The 19,600-nt window shown below is 35.2% G+C and overlaps 2 protein-coding genes across 2 annotated transcripts in view; both read left to right on the top strand.

The window, feature by feature from the left end:
• ipo13b (importin 13b) overlaps positions 1 to 4,860 on the top strand; it is a 48,256-nt gene extending 43,396 nt beyond the window's left edge. The window contains exons 17-21 of the mRNA XM_016282928.1: positions 1,264 to 1,330; positions 1,422 to 1,480; positions 2,372 to 2,461; positions 2,547 to 2,728; positions 3,776 to 4,860. Coding sequence (XP_016138414.1) covers positions 1,264 to 1,330; positions 1,422 to 1,480; positions 2,372 to 2,461; positions 2,547 to 2,728; positions 3,776 to 3,872 — 495 coding nt within the window. The 3' untranslated portion in view covers positions 3,873 to 4,860. The remainder of the gene's footprint in view (positions 1 to 1,263; positions 1,331 to 1,421; positions 1,481 to 2,371; positions 2,462 to 2,546; positions 2,729 to 3,775) is intronic.
• A 2,177-nt stretch (positions 4,861 to 7,037) lies between these two features.
• Positions 7,038 to 19,600, top strand: part of LOC107593306 (protein eva-1 homolog A) — a 44,793-nt gene continuing 32,230 nt past the window's right edge. Inside the window, exons 1-2 of the mRNA XM_016282972.1 lie at positions 7,038 to 7,156; positions 19,275 to 19,492. Of these exons, the coding sequence (XP_016138458.1) occupies positions 7,054 to 7,156; positions 19,275 to 19,492 (321 nt within the window). The 5' untranslated portion in view covers positions 7,038 to 7,053. The remainder of the gene's footprint in view (positions 7,157 to 19,274; positions 19,493 to 19,600) is intronic.

The following is a 19,600-nucleotide window of genomic DNA, read 5'->3' as shown; positions in this document are numbered from 1 at the left end:
CATGCATGTGTTTGTATTTATATATACATAATAAATATACACAGTATGCACACACATACAGTGCTGTGAAAATGTTTTTGCCCCCTTCCTGTTTTTTTAAATCGTTTGCATATTTGTCACACTTAAAAGATTCAGATCATCAAACTAATTTTAATATTACGCAAAGATAATGCAAGTAAATACAAAATGCAGTTTTTAAATTATGATTTCATTTATTAACTAATTTGGTTTTTAACCAATTTAATCATTTGACAGCACTAAATATATATTATAAATTTTTTTCATTTGATCATTTTATTTGATTTAACCTACAGTAAACTTCTTTTGCTTGATCAAAACTACAGTAAAACAGTAATATTGTAAAATATTATTAGAATTTAATGGTTTCTATTTGAATTCAGCAAAGCTTAATTTTCAGCATCATCACTCCAGTCTTCAGTGTCACGTGATCCTTCAGAAATCATTCTAATATGCTGATTTGCTGCTCAAGAAATATTTCTTATTATTATCAGTGTTGAAAACAGCTGCTTCAGTTTTTTGTGGAAACCGTGATACATTTTTTTAAAAATACAAAATTCGAAAGAACAGCATTTATTTAAAATAGAAATCTTTTTAAAGACATTATAAATGTCTTTACTGTCGCTTTTGATCAATTTAATGCATCCTTGCTGAATAAAAGTTAGGATCAAGATCCCACAAACCCCTACCGCCCCTTCCAGTGTCATTCCAGCCCTAAAAACCAATGAAAGCCTAAATGAATTCATCTCAATGAATTGATTAATTGATTCAAATGAATTGGCTCTCTCGTTTATGTCTTCTCATGAAGTTCTCATGAGGTTCTCCCTATCTATCAGTTTCTCTCTCTGTCTCTTTCTCAAATATCCTCTCATCCTCAATGAGTTTCTTAATGCATCAGTTGTCTTTATCGTACATGTTACTTAGATTTCTGTTGCATTCAGTCCAACTGAGCAGAGAAAGTAGTGATCGAACAGATGAAAACCAAGTGAGAACGCTAAAGAGAGAAAAATCATCATACCTTTAGTTTCTATTGAGTTAAATTTCAGTATTTTAGTTTCTTTGGTGTTGATTTCTTACTTACCTGATCTGTTTGCATTGAATATGTATGTTTGGTTGATTTTCTAGGGCTAGACAGGTGTAGGGAGTGAGTGATGGAGGGTGGGCGGGGCACAGGAGTGATTGACAGGGTTCCAGGGGCGGGGTTTGAGTCATGTGCTCTGTTCATTGGCTCTGTCTGATTCGTAGGCCCTCAAACGGAAGCCCGATTTATTCTTATCCGAGAGTCTTGATGTGAAAGCAGTGTTTCACTGTGGTAAGTCTGTTTAAAATGTAGAAACCAAGTATGAATGTGTGTGAATGTCTGAGCCTGTGTAATATTTAAAACTGCTGTGTTTCGGCCGTAGGAGTGCTGTCACTGAAATTCCCAGAAGCCCCGACAGTCAAATCTACCTGCCTTTTCTTTGTAAGTCAGAGATCATCGTAATAACCTGAAGTATTATTCACCCCAAGGAGTACAGGAATACACTACTGGTCAAAAGTTTGGAATAAATACAGTGTTTTTGAAAGAAGTCTTTTATGCTCACCAAGGCTGCATTTATTTGATTAAAAATACAGTACAAACAGTAATATTGCCAAATATTATTACAGTTTAAATGAACAGCTTTCTGTTTGAATACATTTTTAAAATGTAATTCATTCCTATGATCAAAGCTGAATTTTCAGCATCATTACTCCAGTCTTCAGTGTCACACGATCCTTCAGAAATCATTTTAATATGCTGATTTGCTGCTAAGCTACTATCAAGTTTTTCGCTGCTTCATATTTTTGTGGAGACCATGATGCATCCTTTTCAGATCATTTAGTGCATAAATAAGATTTTTTCAGATTTCTATTGTGTAACAAGGTTTCCACAAAACTATTAAGCATCACAACTGTTTGTAACATTGATAATAATCAGAAATGTTTCTTGAGCAGCAAATCAGCATATTAGAATGATTTCTGAAGCATCATGTGACACTGAAGCCTGGAGTAATGATGCTGAAAATTCAGCTTTGATCACAGGAATAAATTACATTTTAAAATTATTCAATCAAATATACAATTAAATTTTTTAATTGTAATAATATTTAATAATATTACTGTTTTTACAGTATTTTATCAAATAAATGCAGCCTTGGTGAGCTAGAGACTTCTTTAACAAAAACCTTAATTCCAAACTTTTGTATTGTTTTGATGGAAGATTTAGTGCTCTGTGAATTGACCTTCAGTTTGTGTCTCTTTACCTCCTGTTAAATATACTTTCATAAACCGTAGCCATGAGCAATGTTGAATTGTTTATTTGCATTGACTGCAGACGGAGCTAATACCACGCTGCGCAGACGTTCCTCCTGTTGGTCAGGTCGTGCAGGAACATGGTAAACTCCTCCTGCTGGCTGTACTGGAGGTGAGCTTCTACAATACATGAAGGTTGTTGAATGTTGTAAAACAAAAAAAAGGACAAAAGTCTGACTGCTCTGTTCTTTCGGCAGGCCATCGGCGGTCAGTCGTCCCGCAGTCTGATGGATCAGTTTGCGGAGGTGCTCTTCTGTCTGAACAAGCATTGCTTCGCTCTACTGACGGTGTGGCTCAAAGAAGCTCTGCGCTCACCGGGCTTCCCGTCCTCACGGGTCTCTAATGAGCAGAAAGACACGTTTAGCCAACAGGTGCTCAGGTGAGACGGGTTCATTAGTGCCATTTGACCATTCTGGTGAATATTACCTTCTTCATAACATTATTTAGAACATTAAATGAATATTAAATTCTACAAGTTTGGGGTCGGTAAGGACATTTTTTAATTCTTTTGAAAGAAGTCACTTCGGCTCACCAAGACTGCATTTATTTGATAAAAAATAAAATAAAACATTAATATTCTGAAATATTATTACAATTTATAATAGCTGTTTTCTATTTGAATATATTTTAAAATGTAATTTATTGCTGAATTTTCAGCATCATTACTCCAGTCTTCAGTGTCACATGATCCTTCAGAAATCATTCTGATATGCTGATTTGCTGCTAAAGTAACATTTCTGATTATTGAAAACAGTTGTACTCCTTCATATTTTTGTGGAAACCGTGATACATTTTTTTCTTTGATGAATAGGAAGTTCAAAAGAACAGCATGTATTTTAAAATAGAAATCTTTTGTAACATTTTAAATGTCACTTTTGATCAATTTAATGCATCCCGCTGAATAAAAGTATTAATTTCTTTCAACAACAAAAAAAAATCTTACTTAACCCCAAGCTTTGTTGGCAGTACATTGATGTTTTTGCAGGTTTAGTCAGATGATGCCTATGTATCATTCATTGGTCAGAGTAGTATTAATAAAAAGCTTTATATTTTCAGGTTTTATTTTGTTTACTTTTTTGTCATTTTGTTATGTAGTTTTCTAATTTTTAGACTTGTTAAATATTTCTATTTAGCTTTCAATTTTATTGCAGTTTTTGTTTTAGTAATTTTAGTACTTCACTTTTTTCTATCAGTTAGTAGGCTTGCCGCGATAGATGGTGCTGACGGTGATACCGGTGTACAAAAATATTTAGAATAGGTTTAGTTTTAGCTCAAGTTTCAGTTACCAGTAACAACACTGCACCCCGAACATAATGTCAATTTGGCCTGTATTTGACATCTCTGCAGCTGAGGTCTTCATGCACACGTTCTCCAAAAACCCATCATCTGAGAATGAAAAACGATTAATTTTTCTGTTTCCTCTCAGGGAGCGAGTGAACAAGCGCCGAGTGAAAGACATTGTGAAGGAGTTCACCCTGGTGTGCCGCGGCCTTCATGGAACCGAATACGCCGCAGACTACTGAGCCGCCGCTCGTACGGACACAGAGTGTGAGGAAACCTCCCAGAAGCCCATCTCTGCGATGCGAATGATACGTGTCAGAACTGACCGTCAGAGAGTCGGGATCTTCCTCTAACTCGTGCTTCTCACTCTCTCTCTTTCAACCACTGTCTCATTGGATTTTGGGGCCTCCGTAGGGCGATCCGAACAGGCGACATCTCTGCTCCCCGCATCTCACGGCATGTTCGCTGGAAACCGTTCTTTGATTCTCCCACGTTCGATCTTCCGTGGCTCTTGGGCTGTTTTCCTTGTGATCATTTGCATCCGTTTGAACAAAGAAATAGTGTTAGTTAAATGTTTTTTATTTTTATTTTGGAGATACTGAAATAAAAAGCATATATATACACACATATATATATATATATATTAAAATATATATAAATGCACATAATATTCTAGTAAACCGTGGGGTGACGAGTCCGTGTGCTGCTAACAGAGGGACCAATACAGACTGATTTTTCTCTGTGGCTTTATATCTTATCCTCTATATCTCTTGTCTGTTTAACCCCTAACGCTCGATTCTGCCAAAATGTTGTGGACGTTTTTTTAATTAAATGATTATTATGATTGTTTTTGATATATATAAAAGGTCAGCAGCATATATTTGGTGACTAGTAGAGATCGGGTGTTACACAACGAATAAGAGAGATCGATGCACTAAGATTCATTATTTGTCATCATTTACCCACCATCCTGACGTGCATAACCTCACGTTCATAATTCTTCTTTGTGTTTCACTGAAGGAATAAAGTTGTATAGGTTTGGATTGACACGAGATGGTGCATAAATTCATTTTTGGTTAAACTGACCTTTTAATGTCGGTAGGTGCATGCACACACATCATGGTACCAGTAAACATTTGAAGTGCTTTTGAAACAGTTATTACAGGAAGAGTTCACCCAAAATTGCTGAAAATTTGCTGGAATTCTACTCACTCTCAGGCCATCCAAAATGTAGATGAGTTTGATTCTTCATAGGAAAAGATTTGGAGAAATGTAGCATTGCATCACTTACTCACCAATGGATCCTCTGCAGTGAATGGGTGCCGTCAGAATGAGAGCTGATAAAAACATCACAATAATCCACAAGTAATACACACCACTCCAGTCCATCAGTTAATGTTTTATGAAGTGAAAAGGTGCATGTTTGTGATGAACAAATCAATCATTAAGGCATTTTTAACTTTAAACTGTTGTTTCCTCTGGTCGTAATATTGTTTTCTCCAGTGAATAAGTCATCTCATCTGAATCGGGAGAGAAATATGAACGGATCAAACACTGTTTACAAGTGACAACAAAAAAATCAGTTCTAAGCAAATATGTGGGTGGATTTTAATGTGAGAGGACAACAGGAGATGGGCTTTTCCACTGGAGGAAGCGTTATTAAGGATTATGGACTTGTATTTTGGGCAGAAGTGGCAGTTTAAAGTTAAAGCCTCTTAATGTTTCTTACAAAAATGCAACTTTTCTCTTCACAAGACGTTAATTGATGGACTGGTGTGGATTATTGTGATGTTTTTATCAGCTGTTTGGACTCTCATTCTGACGGCACCCATTCACTGGTGGGCAAGTGATGGAATGCTACATTTCTCCAAATCTGTTCTTATGAAAAATAAGAATCATGTACATCTTGGATGGCCTGAGTAAATTGATCAAATTTTAATTTTAGGGCAAACAATCTCTCTTTTTCGTTTCCCGCCCAGTTGCTTGCCGACATGTAGCATGTGTGTTGCGTTACATACGGGCCCAGAATGTGTCGTAAGCGGTGGACGAGGGCTGTTCTATCGTGTTTGTTTACTAGCGAATCACAGAGTGAGAACAGAGAGAGACAGAGACAGAGGAGTCAAATGTACATGAGGTTTTTTGTTTTCTTTTTGTACCTTGTTTTAATTTATTAAATGCATCCGAGATGGCAGCTCTGGGTTCTGTGGTCTGTTTGCACGAATGAAGGTGTGAATGCTCATCACAAGAAGACTAAACCAAACCACAAGCTCTTCAGGTGAGTATTGTAGTGTGCAGTGTTCATTCAAGCCCATGTTCTTGGGCTACAGGAACGTTTTTGTCATTTTTACTGCAGTGAATATTTCTCAGGGTGCTTATTTTCGAAAGTCAGTTGCTGTTTGGCCTCAAACCTTAAAATCTTGACTGCATGAATAAAGCTGTTAGACATACTGACTGTTAGACTGTTATTGCACATGGAAATAAAGTTCATATGTTGTCCTTTTGTGACAACATACCCCATTGCAGGCTTTTCTGCTAAATTAAACCATAAAACAGTTATAAGGAACAAGCAATGCATGAAACAGTAAAAATGTTAACAGATCAAAACCAAACAGATACCCTGAAAAATAATATAAACTGCAGTGAACTGATGAATCCATGCAGTATTATTTGATGAAGGGGAGTTACTGCAGTTCTTCATATTGACCAGCAGATGTCTACAGATGACACCTTTCAGTACGATTGCAGTTTTTTGTCAATTGTGTAAAATAATAACTTTAAACAGTGCATTAATACAATGCCCCACTAACACCATTAAAGACAATATAGCACCTGTATGTCCGGTTTAAAAACTGCATGATGTGTACAGACCCGGATATCTGGGAATGGTCCAATTATAGTTAAGAGGAGAGATTATGGTTTACGAAATAATACCCAAACTGAAACTTAACCGAATCAATCTGACCAAAAAATTGTACTAGAATACTTTAATTGATTTCTAAAGAAATAAACAGAAATCTAAAGAAAATCACACGGGATTGTAACGTCCTGACGGTGAGAAAATCTATTTCTACAAGTCTATAGACGTTTTTTAGGTGTACTGTCCCTTTAAGATTTAAGCGTTTTGATTTTAATCTTTTACTTTTGTGTTTGTTATTATGGTGTTATCTAAATACTTTGTATTTTTTTTGTATTTGTACTTTATAGAAACTCTAACACTACAGTGTATTGACAATCAAGACAGATAAAGATTGAGTGAGCGTGAAACTCAGGGCCTCTGGGACCAGGGGGATTTCTCTCTCTCTCTCTCTCTCTCTCTCTGTCTCAGGTCTCCTCTGGGGTTCTTCTGACTCTGTCTCTGAAGTCATGGAATCAGACATCACTTTAGGTTCTGCGGTCTGATTCTCTCAGGAATCATCGGGTCTGATGGGACATTTAAGGATGTTTTTCCCTGATGTCTCATATGCACTGCTGTTGTTGGGAATCTCGTGTCTGACTGGCTTCACTAGGACTTCACAGGAGTTCTCAGGTACTGAACACCACCATCATCATCATCATCACCTACAAGAGTTTGTGCATTGACACTTTATCATATATGTAGGCTATTATCCTTTTAAAAATGCAATTGTTTATCACGCGTTTAGTAGAATTTATCAGCTTTGTATTTAAAAGCATTTTTTAAACGTTCCAGCTGTATTTTTTTTTCTTTTCGTGCATTTTTGAGGTATTGATGTGACATGCGCGAGTTTATTTCATCCCGGATTAAATATATGAAACATTGTAACAGATTGTTTCGCGGGAACTTCCGTGACCGACGCGATCAAAGAGAAAGTGCACATGTGCGCGAGCGCCCATTGGGTTACAGTGTTGCATGTCAACTTAATATGCACTTAATATATACAGTAATTATCCAGACGGCTAATTAATGCAAATGCTTCTGTTTTGCATATTAAAAATGAATATAATATTTTTCATTAGTAGCGATTTGGAATTTGAGTGAGAGGTTGAATTGAAGCAACATGAAACAAGAATGTCTTTTGAGCCCCTCTGTATATGAAGAGTTCAGATGCAAAAGCCTCTTAAGTGCCATCTGAAATTTTTTTCAAAAATGAGCATTTTTCTCAGGCTGCTACACTGTAAAAAATGACAGAGAATTTTAACAGTAAAAGACTGTAAAAATGCTACAGTAAAAACCTGTTAAATGGTTAACGGTAAATTCCCCTACTATATACGGTGAAAAACTGTATTGGAAATTACATGTATTGGACATTAATTTTACGGTAGTATAAAATACATTGAGTATAAAATACATATACAGTGAATAACCGTAAATTGACATTCCCAGAATTCCCTGCGTTACATTTCAAATTTGATGTTTTTTTGTTTAAATAACTATGTTTCTTCTTAGTTTTTTCTGATCAGTTTTTTATATTAGCGTTGTATGTTACACCTAATGTTGTTAAATGAATGTTTATTGCATTATTTCAGTTTCATGTGTGTTACCGTGATGGTGTTTAGTGTTTGTGTGAATGACACTGTGCACCTTCTATATATGTTATTATTTAAAAGCTGCTTGTGATGGGCTTTGGTTCATCATGTGACTTTCTCATCACCTCCTGCATTTGGTGGTTATCAGTGTATCACAAAGGTACAAAACAGATTTCAGTACTTCAATAGGTTGATATATTAACATTTTATCAGTTAATGAAATTACGGTATTTAACTGTAAATTTAAGTTAAAACCGTAAAACCTAAAACGTTGCTACCGTATCTTTTACAGTAAAATTCCGGCAACCAGAGCTGCCGTTTTTTTACCGTAAATTTTATGGAATTTTTTTTACAGTGTATGTTTATGTTCAGTTATTTCACTTTAAAAAAAACTATTTAATGCCATTACTGCTTATTTTAGCAGAAAAAAATATATATATATTCAAATAGAGATCTTGTGTGTGTGTGTGTGTATATGCATATATGAGATAAATGCATGAAGCATTGATTTCATGAGCACTGATTGTTGTGCTTGTTGTGATGAGAAGAGCTACATCCTCAGCACTGTTTGTGTAGTTTCCCTGTCCTTCATGAAGGCTGAGTGTTTGGTCAATGAAGACTTGAAGGACATAACATAGAGATGAATTGATCAGAAACAGCTGTGATGTGGTGAGTGAAGGCAGATCTCAGTGTGCGATGGCAATCCGTGTTTGTTTTAATAGAATTTTGTTTGCATTTCTCTTCTTAATTCACTTAGATGTGCACAGCTTTGCTTTGGATGAAAAATCAACATCATGTTTTGTTGTTTGAGTACCACAACTGAACCTTCATTGACAGTCAGGTTTATTTGTATAGTGCTTTACATAATACGGATTCAAAGCAGGTTTATAGAAGATAGAGACGTACTGGGTGAGTCTCACGAAACCTGTTAAAGCCATGTCAGGATACTTAAAAAAAAAAAAATTTTTAATAAAATAAAAAAAAGTATGTGTTATGTATTTCATGCAGGGTTATTGGAAAACTAAACTATTTTCATTGCTTGAAATAAAATGTTATAATAAAATAATATAAGCTTATTTTATTTCAGCTACAACATTTCATTTTTGTACTTTAGATTATTTTAGATTTACGTACTAAAATAACCAAAAACTAAAACTTTGTGAAAACTACATAGAAATAAATCAATAAATAAAATGCCGAAAAAAAACACAACAAATCTTGTTTGATTAAAGTGGAAAAAAATTATTTCTTTATTTACTATAGTTTTTAAATTATCACATTTAAATAAAATAAAAACAAAGCCTGTTTTTGCACTGTGACATTATTTTCATGACTTATTACTGTCATGTGAAAAAATATTTATTTAAATTGTAAAATATTTATACTTCATGGTAGTATTTCCTGCTCTGCCTTTAATTTCTGCTGATTTAAATCAAAATAAAATATGCGCAGAATGGTTAACATCCATACTAAAGTAACAAGACAGTAAATATCAATGAGAATACAACAATAACAGGACATGTGTTTAAATAATGCAACAAAATACAAAAGAAAAAGCTAAGTTTTTAGGTGAAATATGAGCCAGACTTGTTTTTTGAGAATCGACTTAATACGATTGCACTGTCCTGTCAAAGAAAGACACATCAGTGGAAGATTGTTGCTTATTTTCAGCTGAACACAGTTGAGAGTTGTTGTTCTGTCCGCTCACACACTCTGGAATGTCCGTTTGATTGACAGGTGCTTGAAGAGGCTGACAGAAGTTGTCGATGGAGACGGAGCATCTGTTGCCGGGCAACAGGCCTGTACATCTGTCCTACAGGAACCTTGTGCCTTTGTGTGCGCTGTGTATTATCTTGGTTAATTAGCTTCACACACACACACACATTTAGATTCATTGTGTGTGTGTGTTCACTACAGTGAAAGTGGGTGGGGCGGGGCTTAGTGAGGCGCTGAATGGGATGTGTGGCTGTTAAAGGGTCAGGAGGTCAACTGAGGTCAAACCGTTTGATGATCCCAATACACCATTAAGACTAGAGGAATGTCTGTCTTCATGTCAGCAGAATATGGCATTTAAAGGAGCAAGTAACTTTTTCACTGTAAAAATGTTGTATGGAAGGAATGAGTTTTTATAGACAGATTTAAAGTAAAATAAAAAATGTAGTTATATCAGAATTTAAAAAAAGTTCATTTCTGAGTGAAACAGAAAACTTAGCTGCAAGTACAGTGCGTGATTTAGTTTTATGCATCTGAATTAGATTGGCTTGTGAATCAATAATAAATTAACAATAACAATTTATATATTGTTATAGTTAATTATACTGTATTGTTCTAATTTAATATAATTTATTATATAATATTAAATATAATTTATATAATTTAGTTTATATTATTAAATAATTCTAAAATTATGTAATAATTTTTTAATACATTGATTTTTATTTTTTTAATATTATTTAATAATATATTAAATAATGTGCACTAGTTAAAGACCAGGAATATGAATTTAAGAAAGTAGTGTTCACTTCAAATTAGTGTTATTTTAATATATTAAGATAATATTATAGCTTTTAGTACTATTTTGAATCAGTTTTTATTTTTATATTTTCCTTTTTTTATTATTTATTTTCTTATTTTCCTATATTTGCTTTCATTTCATTTGTTTTCATTTTAATTTTAGTTAAATTAGTAAAAAAAAAGTTTAATTATTTTACTACTTAGTTACAAATACTAAATTACAATGATAAATGTTGCCTTGGCAACTATCTGAAATAGTTTTTTATAGATTTTTATTTCATTTCAGTTAACATTTATTTTATTTAAATAATTTTAGTTTACATTTTTTACGTTTTATTTTAGTTTAATTAGCTATAGTAACCTTGCTTCAGATTTGGACTATCTGTGGCCATGTAAATAGTTTTTGGCAAAAGTAAGAATTTGAGTAATCACCTGATTAAAAGACCTGTTTTTCTTTATATATTCATCTGTTACCAAATGCTCATGACTGTTGTCACATTACGAGTCTAATCTCACTCCATCTCTTTGCGTCCCATTACTGCCAAAATGGAAAAATCTCACTGCCGGAAGAGAGTAATGCTTGAAATCAGAGAGAGTTTAGCTGAGGTGAGAGGCGCTCTAATAACCTCTAGAATCCAGAAAGCCAAGAGGATAGAGCTCTGTGTGTGTGTGTGTGTGTGTGTGTGTGTGTTTTCTCAGGCACTTTGTTCCGGAGGTGGAACTTGAAACCGCTGCCTTCTGTTTGTAGAAAAGACCCCCTTCCCCAAACTCCAATACCCTTTTTCCCATCCGGACCCCTCTCTCTCATACACACACACACACACGCACGTTTCTCTTTTCTGTGCTGTTTATTAGCAATGTTTGCTAAATCAAGCATCACTATTACTATTGTTCATATAGGGTTTGATTTATGACTATGGAGTAGGAATAAAGCCCAAAGCCTTAAATCATACTGTATATGAATGATTTCTAAAGTCATGTGTCTTGTTGAGAGGTGTGCTGGAAAACAGGTGAAAACCCCCAGACTTACACTGAAGAAGGAACCAAAGCCATATCTCTAGAGACCAGAATATTGACTCTTTTGGCCAGTAAGCAGTCGCTTAGAAACCAGATGGAAAAGCCCAGCAACAGTATAGAAACCACATAGCAATGCACTGGCAACCGCACAGAACACTCTAGCAACTGCGTATTAACCCCCCAAATATTTTCCGGGGTTCGCTCAGGTGAGCACCGCACACATTTTCTTCAGAAAATGAAATGATCTAGTTTTGATAATTGTCTTGTGCAGACACATACCTTATGTTGTGCAGGAGTTCTTCATCAAAACACCTCACGCACACACACAGAGGTGAGCTGTGTCTGAGCAGATCCTGTGGTTGGGTTGTTATGTCTATGGCAGAACACTGTGTGTTTATATGTGTGTGTTTCTGTGTGTGTGTCTTGTGTGTGTGTGTCTGTGTGTGTGTGTGTCTGTCTGCGTGTGTGTGTGTGTGTGTGTCTGTGTCTGCGTGCTTGTGTCTGTGTCTGCGTGTCTGCGTGTGTGTGTGTGTGTGTGTGTGTGTGTGTCTGTCTGTCTGTCTGTCTGTCTGTTTGTCTGTGTGTGTGTGTGTTTGTGTGTGTGTCTGTGTGTGTGTGTGTCTGTGTCTGCGTGCGTGCATGCGCGTGTGGGCAATATATAAAAATAACTCAACACACAGCCATTAATGTCTAAACAGCTGGCCACAAAAGTGAGTACACCCCTAAGTGAAAATGTCCAAATTGGGCCCAAAGTGTCAATATTTTGTGTGGCCACCATTATTTTCCAGCACTGCCTTAACCCTCTTGGGCATGGAGTTCACCAGAGCTTCACAGGTTGCCACTGGAGTCCTCTTCCACTCCTCCATGACGACATCACGGAGCTGTCGTCAGCGTCACATGATCTTCAGAAATCATTCTAATATGCTGATTTACTGCTCAAGAAACATTTCTGATTATTACCAATGTTGAAAACAGTTATGCTGCTTTATATTTTTACAGAAACTGTGATACATTTTTAAAGGATTCTTTCATGCTAGGAAAGTTCAAAAGAACAGCATCTATTTTAAAATAGAAATGTAACATAAATGTCTTTTTGATCTGTCACTTGTGATCAATTTAATGCATCCTTGCTGAATAAAAGTTTTAATTCTTAAATCAAAATCTCACTGACGCCAAACTTTGACACTGTATTGAATAGTTGTAGTGAAGTGTTTTAGTTTTTTTCTAAGTCATAATATCAGCTTTAGTGTACAGAGTGTCCTCATTTAGATAATGAAGCAAATGTGCTTTAATACAGAGTGTTGTCCTTCATTTTTAAACCTCATTAATCTCGTTCATTATTGTATTTAGAGCTTTTTGTGGTGACTTTTCTGGACTATTTGAGGTGTGTGTTCAGTTATTGTTTTAGCAAATCCATGTGGTGATGCTATAGTGCTGCAGAAATAATTATATATATATATATATCTGACATATATCTGCTTTATCTGTTTCTCTCACTATCCAACATCATTTAACCCTGCAAGTAAAACACACAAGATGTTAAGCTTTGAGCATGGCCCAGTTAGCCTTTACTAATTGTAACTACAGCATGTTTTAAATGTTGCAGTGTATTCTGATTAGATAAATATTTGTGCATTATATTATCGCTCATGTTTATTATATGATGTTTTATTGGAGCAGAGCAGCTGAGATGAGTGGGAATGCTAATCTCTGATAACGCCTCTATCAGCTGTTGCACATCTTCTACAGATTCACATTTTTGACAAAGGAAAAGATAGATGATGTCTATAGATGGATGCATAAATGAGCAGTGAGAGAAAGCAGCAGTAGAAAGAAGAGCAGGTCTCCTTCACAGCAGAGCTGGAGGAGAACAAGGAGCTTTTGTCCAGCTGATCACATCCTGATCCTTTAAAACACTCTTAAAATCGCTCTCCTTTTTCTTCACTTATATACTTTACTACACTCTGGTTTATTATTGTGTGTTGTTTCAGATTTACCTGCATTTAAACTGCACATACAAAAAACTTAACTGCTTTAGTATTTTCTCTTAAAGGGACAGTACACCCAAAAGTGAAATTGCTGCAATCATTTACTTACACTCATGTCATTACAAACCTGTTTGACTTTTGTTAATCTTCTAAACAAAATTAAGATATTTTTAATGAAACCTAAGGCTTTTTGTCTCTCTATTTAAATATTTAATTTAGACTTTTATTCACATATACAGTACGCACACATATATAGGTCACTTCCGTGTTTGCCATATGTGTAGGCTATGTATGGGTGTCAATCATTGTTTAGATGTAAACAAAAATAAATAAATAAAAAAAGCCTAAATTAAATCAGTCCATCATATAAAGCCATTTTATCTCTTCACAAGCCTTGGATTAAACCATTCCATTCGTATGGATTTGTTTTGTGTGTTTAAGATCTTTTTGGGTCTTCGATTTTTATTTCACACATTTTTCTCTCCAGTTCAGCCAGATGATTAAATGACACAGCAAAAATAGTTTGTTCAGAAATCATTGCCGTTATGACGTCACAAATGTAAAAGGTACATGTGTATCGCTAAAACTACAGGAACAACCTGTTTTGGGGCTTTCTGGTGTATGTTATTCTGCTGAACACCAAATCAAATGAATGAGAGAAATCATTTCATAAACAATATTTTAAAGAATGTTGATATTGTGTTGGTTCAGTATAGTTACAAACATTCTGTTTGGTTCTTCATCTTCAAAACAGCTTTGGAAAGACATAATCAACATAAATGACGACAGAATTACAATTTTTGGGTGTACTGTCCCTTTACGGTACTGTCCTTTTAATGATAAAATACAAATCATCATTTACTCACTGCTGCATGACAGTTCTTGCAGGGAAGAAAATAAGGTTTGAAACAGTATAGTGAATCAATAACAGAATTTTGACATTATTTTTGGGTGAACTATTCCTTGAAAACACTAATATCTAATCTAAGCTCCTTCAGCTGATCCGTGTTTAATTTATTAGCAGCTACTAATCTCTATTGTAGTGCCATGTTGACACACACACACACACACACACTATAGTGTGTTTCCTGTTCTCTGAGGTCACGTGAGGTCATCCCGAGTTTTTAAACGAAATCATCTTATTTTGAGCTTTGATGTGACCGCTGTTCATTTATTTCAGCGTTTGCTGTGTGGTTTAGGGTGTGTTTGAGCTTCCTGATGGCTGGAGAGCTTCTCCTCACAGCTGCATTCGGGTTTTGAGGGCACTCCTCCTCAATATCTGCTCTCTCGTGTTAAACTCCACTCTATAATTTTCCAAAAACATCACCGGCGGTAGTAGAGGCGCTTTAGTGCCGCTCCAGTGAGTCAAAGCTAAAGACTTTCTGAGGACTAAAAATGATTAGCCGCACCACTTCGGCTTTTGGCACATTATGTGCACCGTGCTAATTCAACTATTTTTTTCTTCACTCATTATTTAATCAGACTTTCAGAAAACATTTTTATTTAAGAGGGCAAAATATTCTCTTTATTAGATTATGAACAATGCATGTTGTTTTTTAATAAATGTATACATTTCTGTTCAAAATAAATGAATCCTTTCATTCAGTAAGGATAAGAATTTATCTAAATGTTACAAAAGCTTTGTACTTCAAATAAATGCTGTTTTATAACTTTCTATTCATCAAAGAATCCTGAAAAAGAAGAAAAAGAAGCAGCACAACTGTTGTCAACATTAATAATAATAATAAATGTTTCTTGAGCAGCAGATCAGCATATCAGAATGATTTCTGAAGGATCATGTGACGCTGAAGACTGGAGTATTGATGCTGAAAATTCAGCTGCGCATCACAGGAATAAATTACATTTTACAATATATTCAAATAGAAAACAGTAATTTTTAATTGTAATAATATTTCACAATATTACTGTTTTAATGTACTTGATGATCAAATAAATGCCGCCTTGGTGACACTATTTTTCAAAATCATTACAAAAAAATCTTACTGACCCCAAACCTTTGTTTATATGGTGGGATTCTGATTGTAGTTTCCGCTCCTGGTGAATGTTAAATGTTCAGAGAATGAAATATGCTGGATAGACACACACACACAGTTCACCTTTTCACAAATAACACTGAACAGCGATCAGACAGACCGCTGGATTGTGTGTGAGGGTGCGTGTGCGTGTGCGTGCATGTGTTGCTGTGTTTATTGTGTTTTGCTTCACGTTACTCTGCAGACGTATGGAATTCAGACGTATGGAATTCAGCCGTCATCTCTCTCCACCAATCACAACGCAGCATCATTTAAACAGAGGGGAAACTCCAGCACAACTAACACACACACAACCTGTTTTCTGTCTTTTCTTACTGGCCGTCTCTCATCCAGCTCCTGTGTTTTAGGGCACTGGAAAGGCAGTAAATTACCCCTTTTTACCCCCTCAGATGATCACATGATTGAGCACATGACTTGTCACTTCCACTTTTTCCACTTCATCCCCTTTTTAGGCTCTGCTCTGCAGCTTTCCCCGCTTTTCATACTATTTTTGCAGTATTTCATATGCATGCTTCATTTGCCAACATTTGCCGTATACAACGTGTAGCCCTGTATCCCACAATGCAATGCTCTCAACTTGACCTAGATCTGCTTCCACTGTGATTTGTAACGTCCTCTTGACTCATTGTTTGACATGAATTACAAAATTTGGATTAAATGCAATTATTTAAAAAAAGTTGAACAACAACTAAATTATTATAATAACTGGGTTCCACGGTGGTATCTGTGTTGTTATTGGTAACTAAGGTGAACTATTAAATATCATTTGCGTTAACTAAAATAATGCTTAAATAAAATGAAATACGAATATTAGATGGAAAAAAACTCATCTTGAACAACGTAGACCTAATGAAATTAGTAGCCTTTGCAACTAAGTGAAATAAAATAAGTTTACATCAAAATACTAAAATTATTCAATATAAACGGAAATAAATAGAAATGAAAGCTAAATAGAAATATAAAAAACAAAAAGCAATAAAAGCACAACAAAAATGCTAAAACAAATGTCAACTGAAAATGTTATAAATATAAAAATAAAAGCTATTTCAAAATATTAATAAGTATACTATGCTATTTCTTGCCATTTTGAATTTAAAAAAGAATAAGTCTGAATTGTGATATTCAAACTAACACAAAAACTTTTTAAAAAATTGCCTTGGTAACTAAGTGTAATAAAATATGTTTACATTAAATTACTAAAATTATATAAATATGAATTACAGCTAAAAAATGACAAAAGCACCACAAAATTGCTAAAGCCTAAATTAAAAATATTAAATAAAAGCTATGTATTGTACACTTTTCAATGCAAGCAACACTAGTATTCCATTCCATTCCAGTTTTCCGAATGGAATACTATGTTTTACTGCAATGCATTATAACTATATTAATAGGATGTGCCATGCTAAACATTTCAAACCGTATTATTTAATGATCATAAATGTTGTTTAATTCATTGAGTATGCCGTTTCAAACACACTCTCTCCACATTGATATGATATGATCCCTGCAGCAGTGGCTCTGTCTGTCTGTTTTGGCCTGGTTTTATTCTCGTCTTCAGGTAAACCTCCGCCTGAGCTGCTTTAGAGCGCTTCATATTGGTGTGTCCGCTGGCCTCTGATTGGAGATCCCACGCAGGTGTTGTCTGTCGTTTGAGCCATGATTGGTGAAAGGAGCTGTCAATCAGAGGCTGGAATGTTGGCTTCTGTCCGAGAACAATAGCAGGAGGGATTGTGTTCGGAAAGCCTAAAGCTCTCGGAGGAATCCCGGGTGGATTGTACAGCATTCCTTTCATGAGCAGGAGAACAGGCCTTCTGTATTACATGATTATTTCATTATTCATTCATTCGTTATGAATGCATTTGAGTAGCTTTGTGTGACATTTATCTGAGGCCGATTATAACACCATGCTGGCCATGTTTATTTGCACTATTTTCAATATATATTGTAATGCTATTGTGCTTTTCAAAACACTTTTTCATCTTAAACTCACATTTATGATTAGCATCTCTGTTTGAGATTAACACAATTCATTTTTTGGGTGGACTTTATCACTCTGACATCATATGATGCAGTTAGAATTGTGAGTTCATATTTCATGCGATTCTGACTTTTTTCTGAGTATATATATATCTCACATTTCTGAGGAAAAAAAGTCGAAAATTGTGAGAAATAAACTTGCAATTACCTGATTCCGTGTTGGAAACAAACTTGTTTTCTCACAATTCACACTTTTTTTCTGGGAATTGCAACAAAGTCCGTTTCAAGGAAGTTCGTTCACTCGGCGCCATATTTGCAACGCCTCCAGGCAGCTCAAACAAGACCAAGCATCTAAATGAACGAGGGAACCCTGAAATCTCAAAAACTGCTCACTAAACTCGCAATTAAATTACATATTTCATATCAGCAACAAAATCTGAAATGAACTGCCCCATGAATGTTGTTTCTTATGCTCAAATAGCGTCTGAAAAGCTTATTTTTCAGGCTAGACCAGCCAATGCGCATTCGTAGTTCCAACGTGCTTATGACTGCGCACGCGCATCGGCTGCTCTAATTTCAAGATGTAAATTTGCAGTTCTGAGAAAAAAACATAATTGCAAGTTTTATCTTGTGATTATGAATTTATATCTTGCAACTGAATTGTGAGCTATAAACTCACAGCAGCAAAGCACGTGACACACGAGTAATGATGCTGAAAATTCAGCTGTGCATCACAGCAATAAATTACATTTTAAAGCATTCACATAGAAAAGAGTTATTGTAAATTGTATATATATTTATATTTCACAATTACTACTAATTTTGCTGTATTTTTATCAAACAAATGCAGCCTTGGTTAGCAGAATAGACTTTCAAAAACATAAAAAATCTTACTGACCCCAAACTTTTGCACAGGTGTGTGTTTTTTTTATATTTATGTATTAAATTTACTTAAAAAGGTGACTTATCCATCCACACATCAGGCCTCATTCATAAAACAAAACAACAGAATAAAATTATATATAAATAGTTCTTTCTTACTAAATCATTTTTACTTTACAAAGGTAAAAAAAATTAAAATCAACTTCATAAATCACCCTAATAATGTTTTTGCCTTATATAAAAACATTATTTTAGATTTATATAGAAGTCTATAGTATGTCCTCATTTTGATATCTCTGTGTGTGTATGTATTAGAGGCTTTGGTGGTCCGATCACTACAGGTCTGGGCTGGTTGTGTGTATATTGAGGTAATGTGTAGTGCTTTGTGTGTGTGTGTGTGTGTTTCCGTTATTCCTTTGGCAAACAGAGCTGACATCACTCACTCAGCACGGAAACGTGTGTGTGAATCGCCTCTTTCCGCTGTGGAGTTGAACTGTCAGGATAAAACACAGCTGCATAAACAGAAAGTGAAAGCAAACATTGAACCGTGCTGTTTTTTTCCCCTCATATTAGATCATTTAATAATATACACCTTAGCAACCACATAGCAACACATATCATTGATGGACCGTTTTCTTCAGAATTTGCCAATGAGATTTGTGAGAAGATGCTGATGTCTGTGGATGGATTATCTTCTGGATGTGTGTTTTTCTTTCTGTGGAAGGTTATCTGTCGCGTGTTCTGAGGAATTACACTGAACAGGCATGTGACGGAGAATTCCTGACTGTTCGCTGCCCGCCCAGAACCTCCATCACCGTCCAATCAGCTTTCTACGGCAGAACAGACCCCGCCCACTCACCTCAGTGCCCAAACCCTTATAGCAGTGCTGGACCACGCTCAGTGCATGACATCACTTCCTGTCATGTGTCCACATCCTTGCAGGTAAATATTGATAAGAGAAATAGAGAAATTCAATCTTTACACCATCCAGTCAATTCCAGTGTTAATTTACTATCATTTATATACTGTTATATTATTTATTAATATTTA

The sequence above is a fragment of the Sinocyclocheilus grahami genome, unplaced genomic scaffold, assembly GCF_001515645.1.
Source record: "Sinocyclocheilus grahami isolate Dianchi unplaced genomic scaffold, SAMN03320097.WGS_v1.1 scaffold168.1, whole genome shotgun sequence".
Taxonomy (NCBI): domain Eukaryota; kingdom Metazoa; phylum Chordata; class Actinopteri; order Cypriniformes; family Cyprinidae; genus Sinocyclocheilus; species Sinocyclocheilus grahami.
The sequence above is the reverse complement of the archived record's forward strand: the minus strand, read 5'-3'. Positions and strand labels throughout refer to the sequence as shown.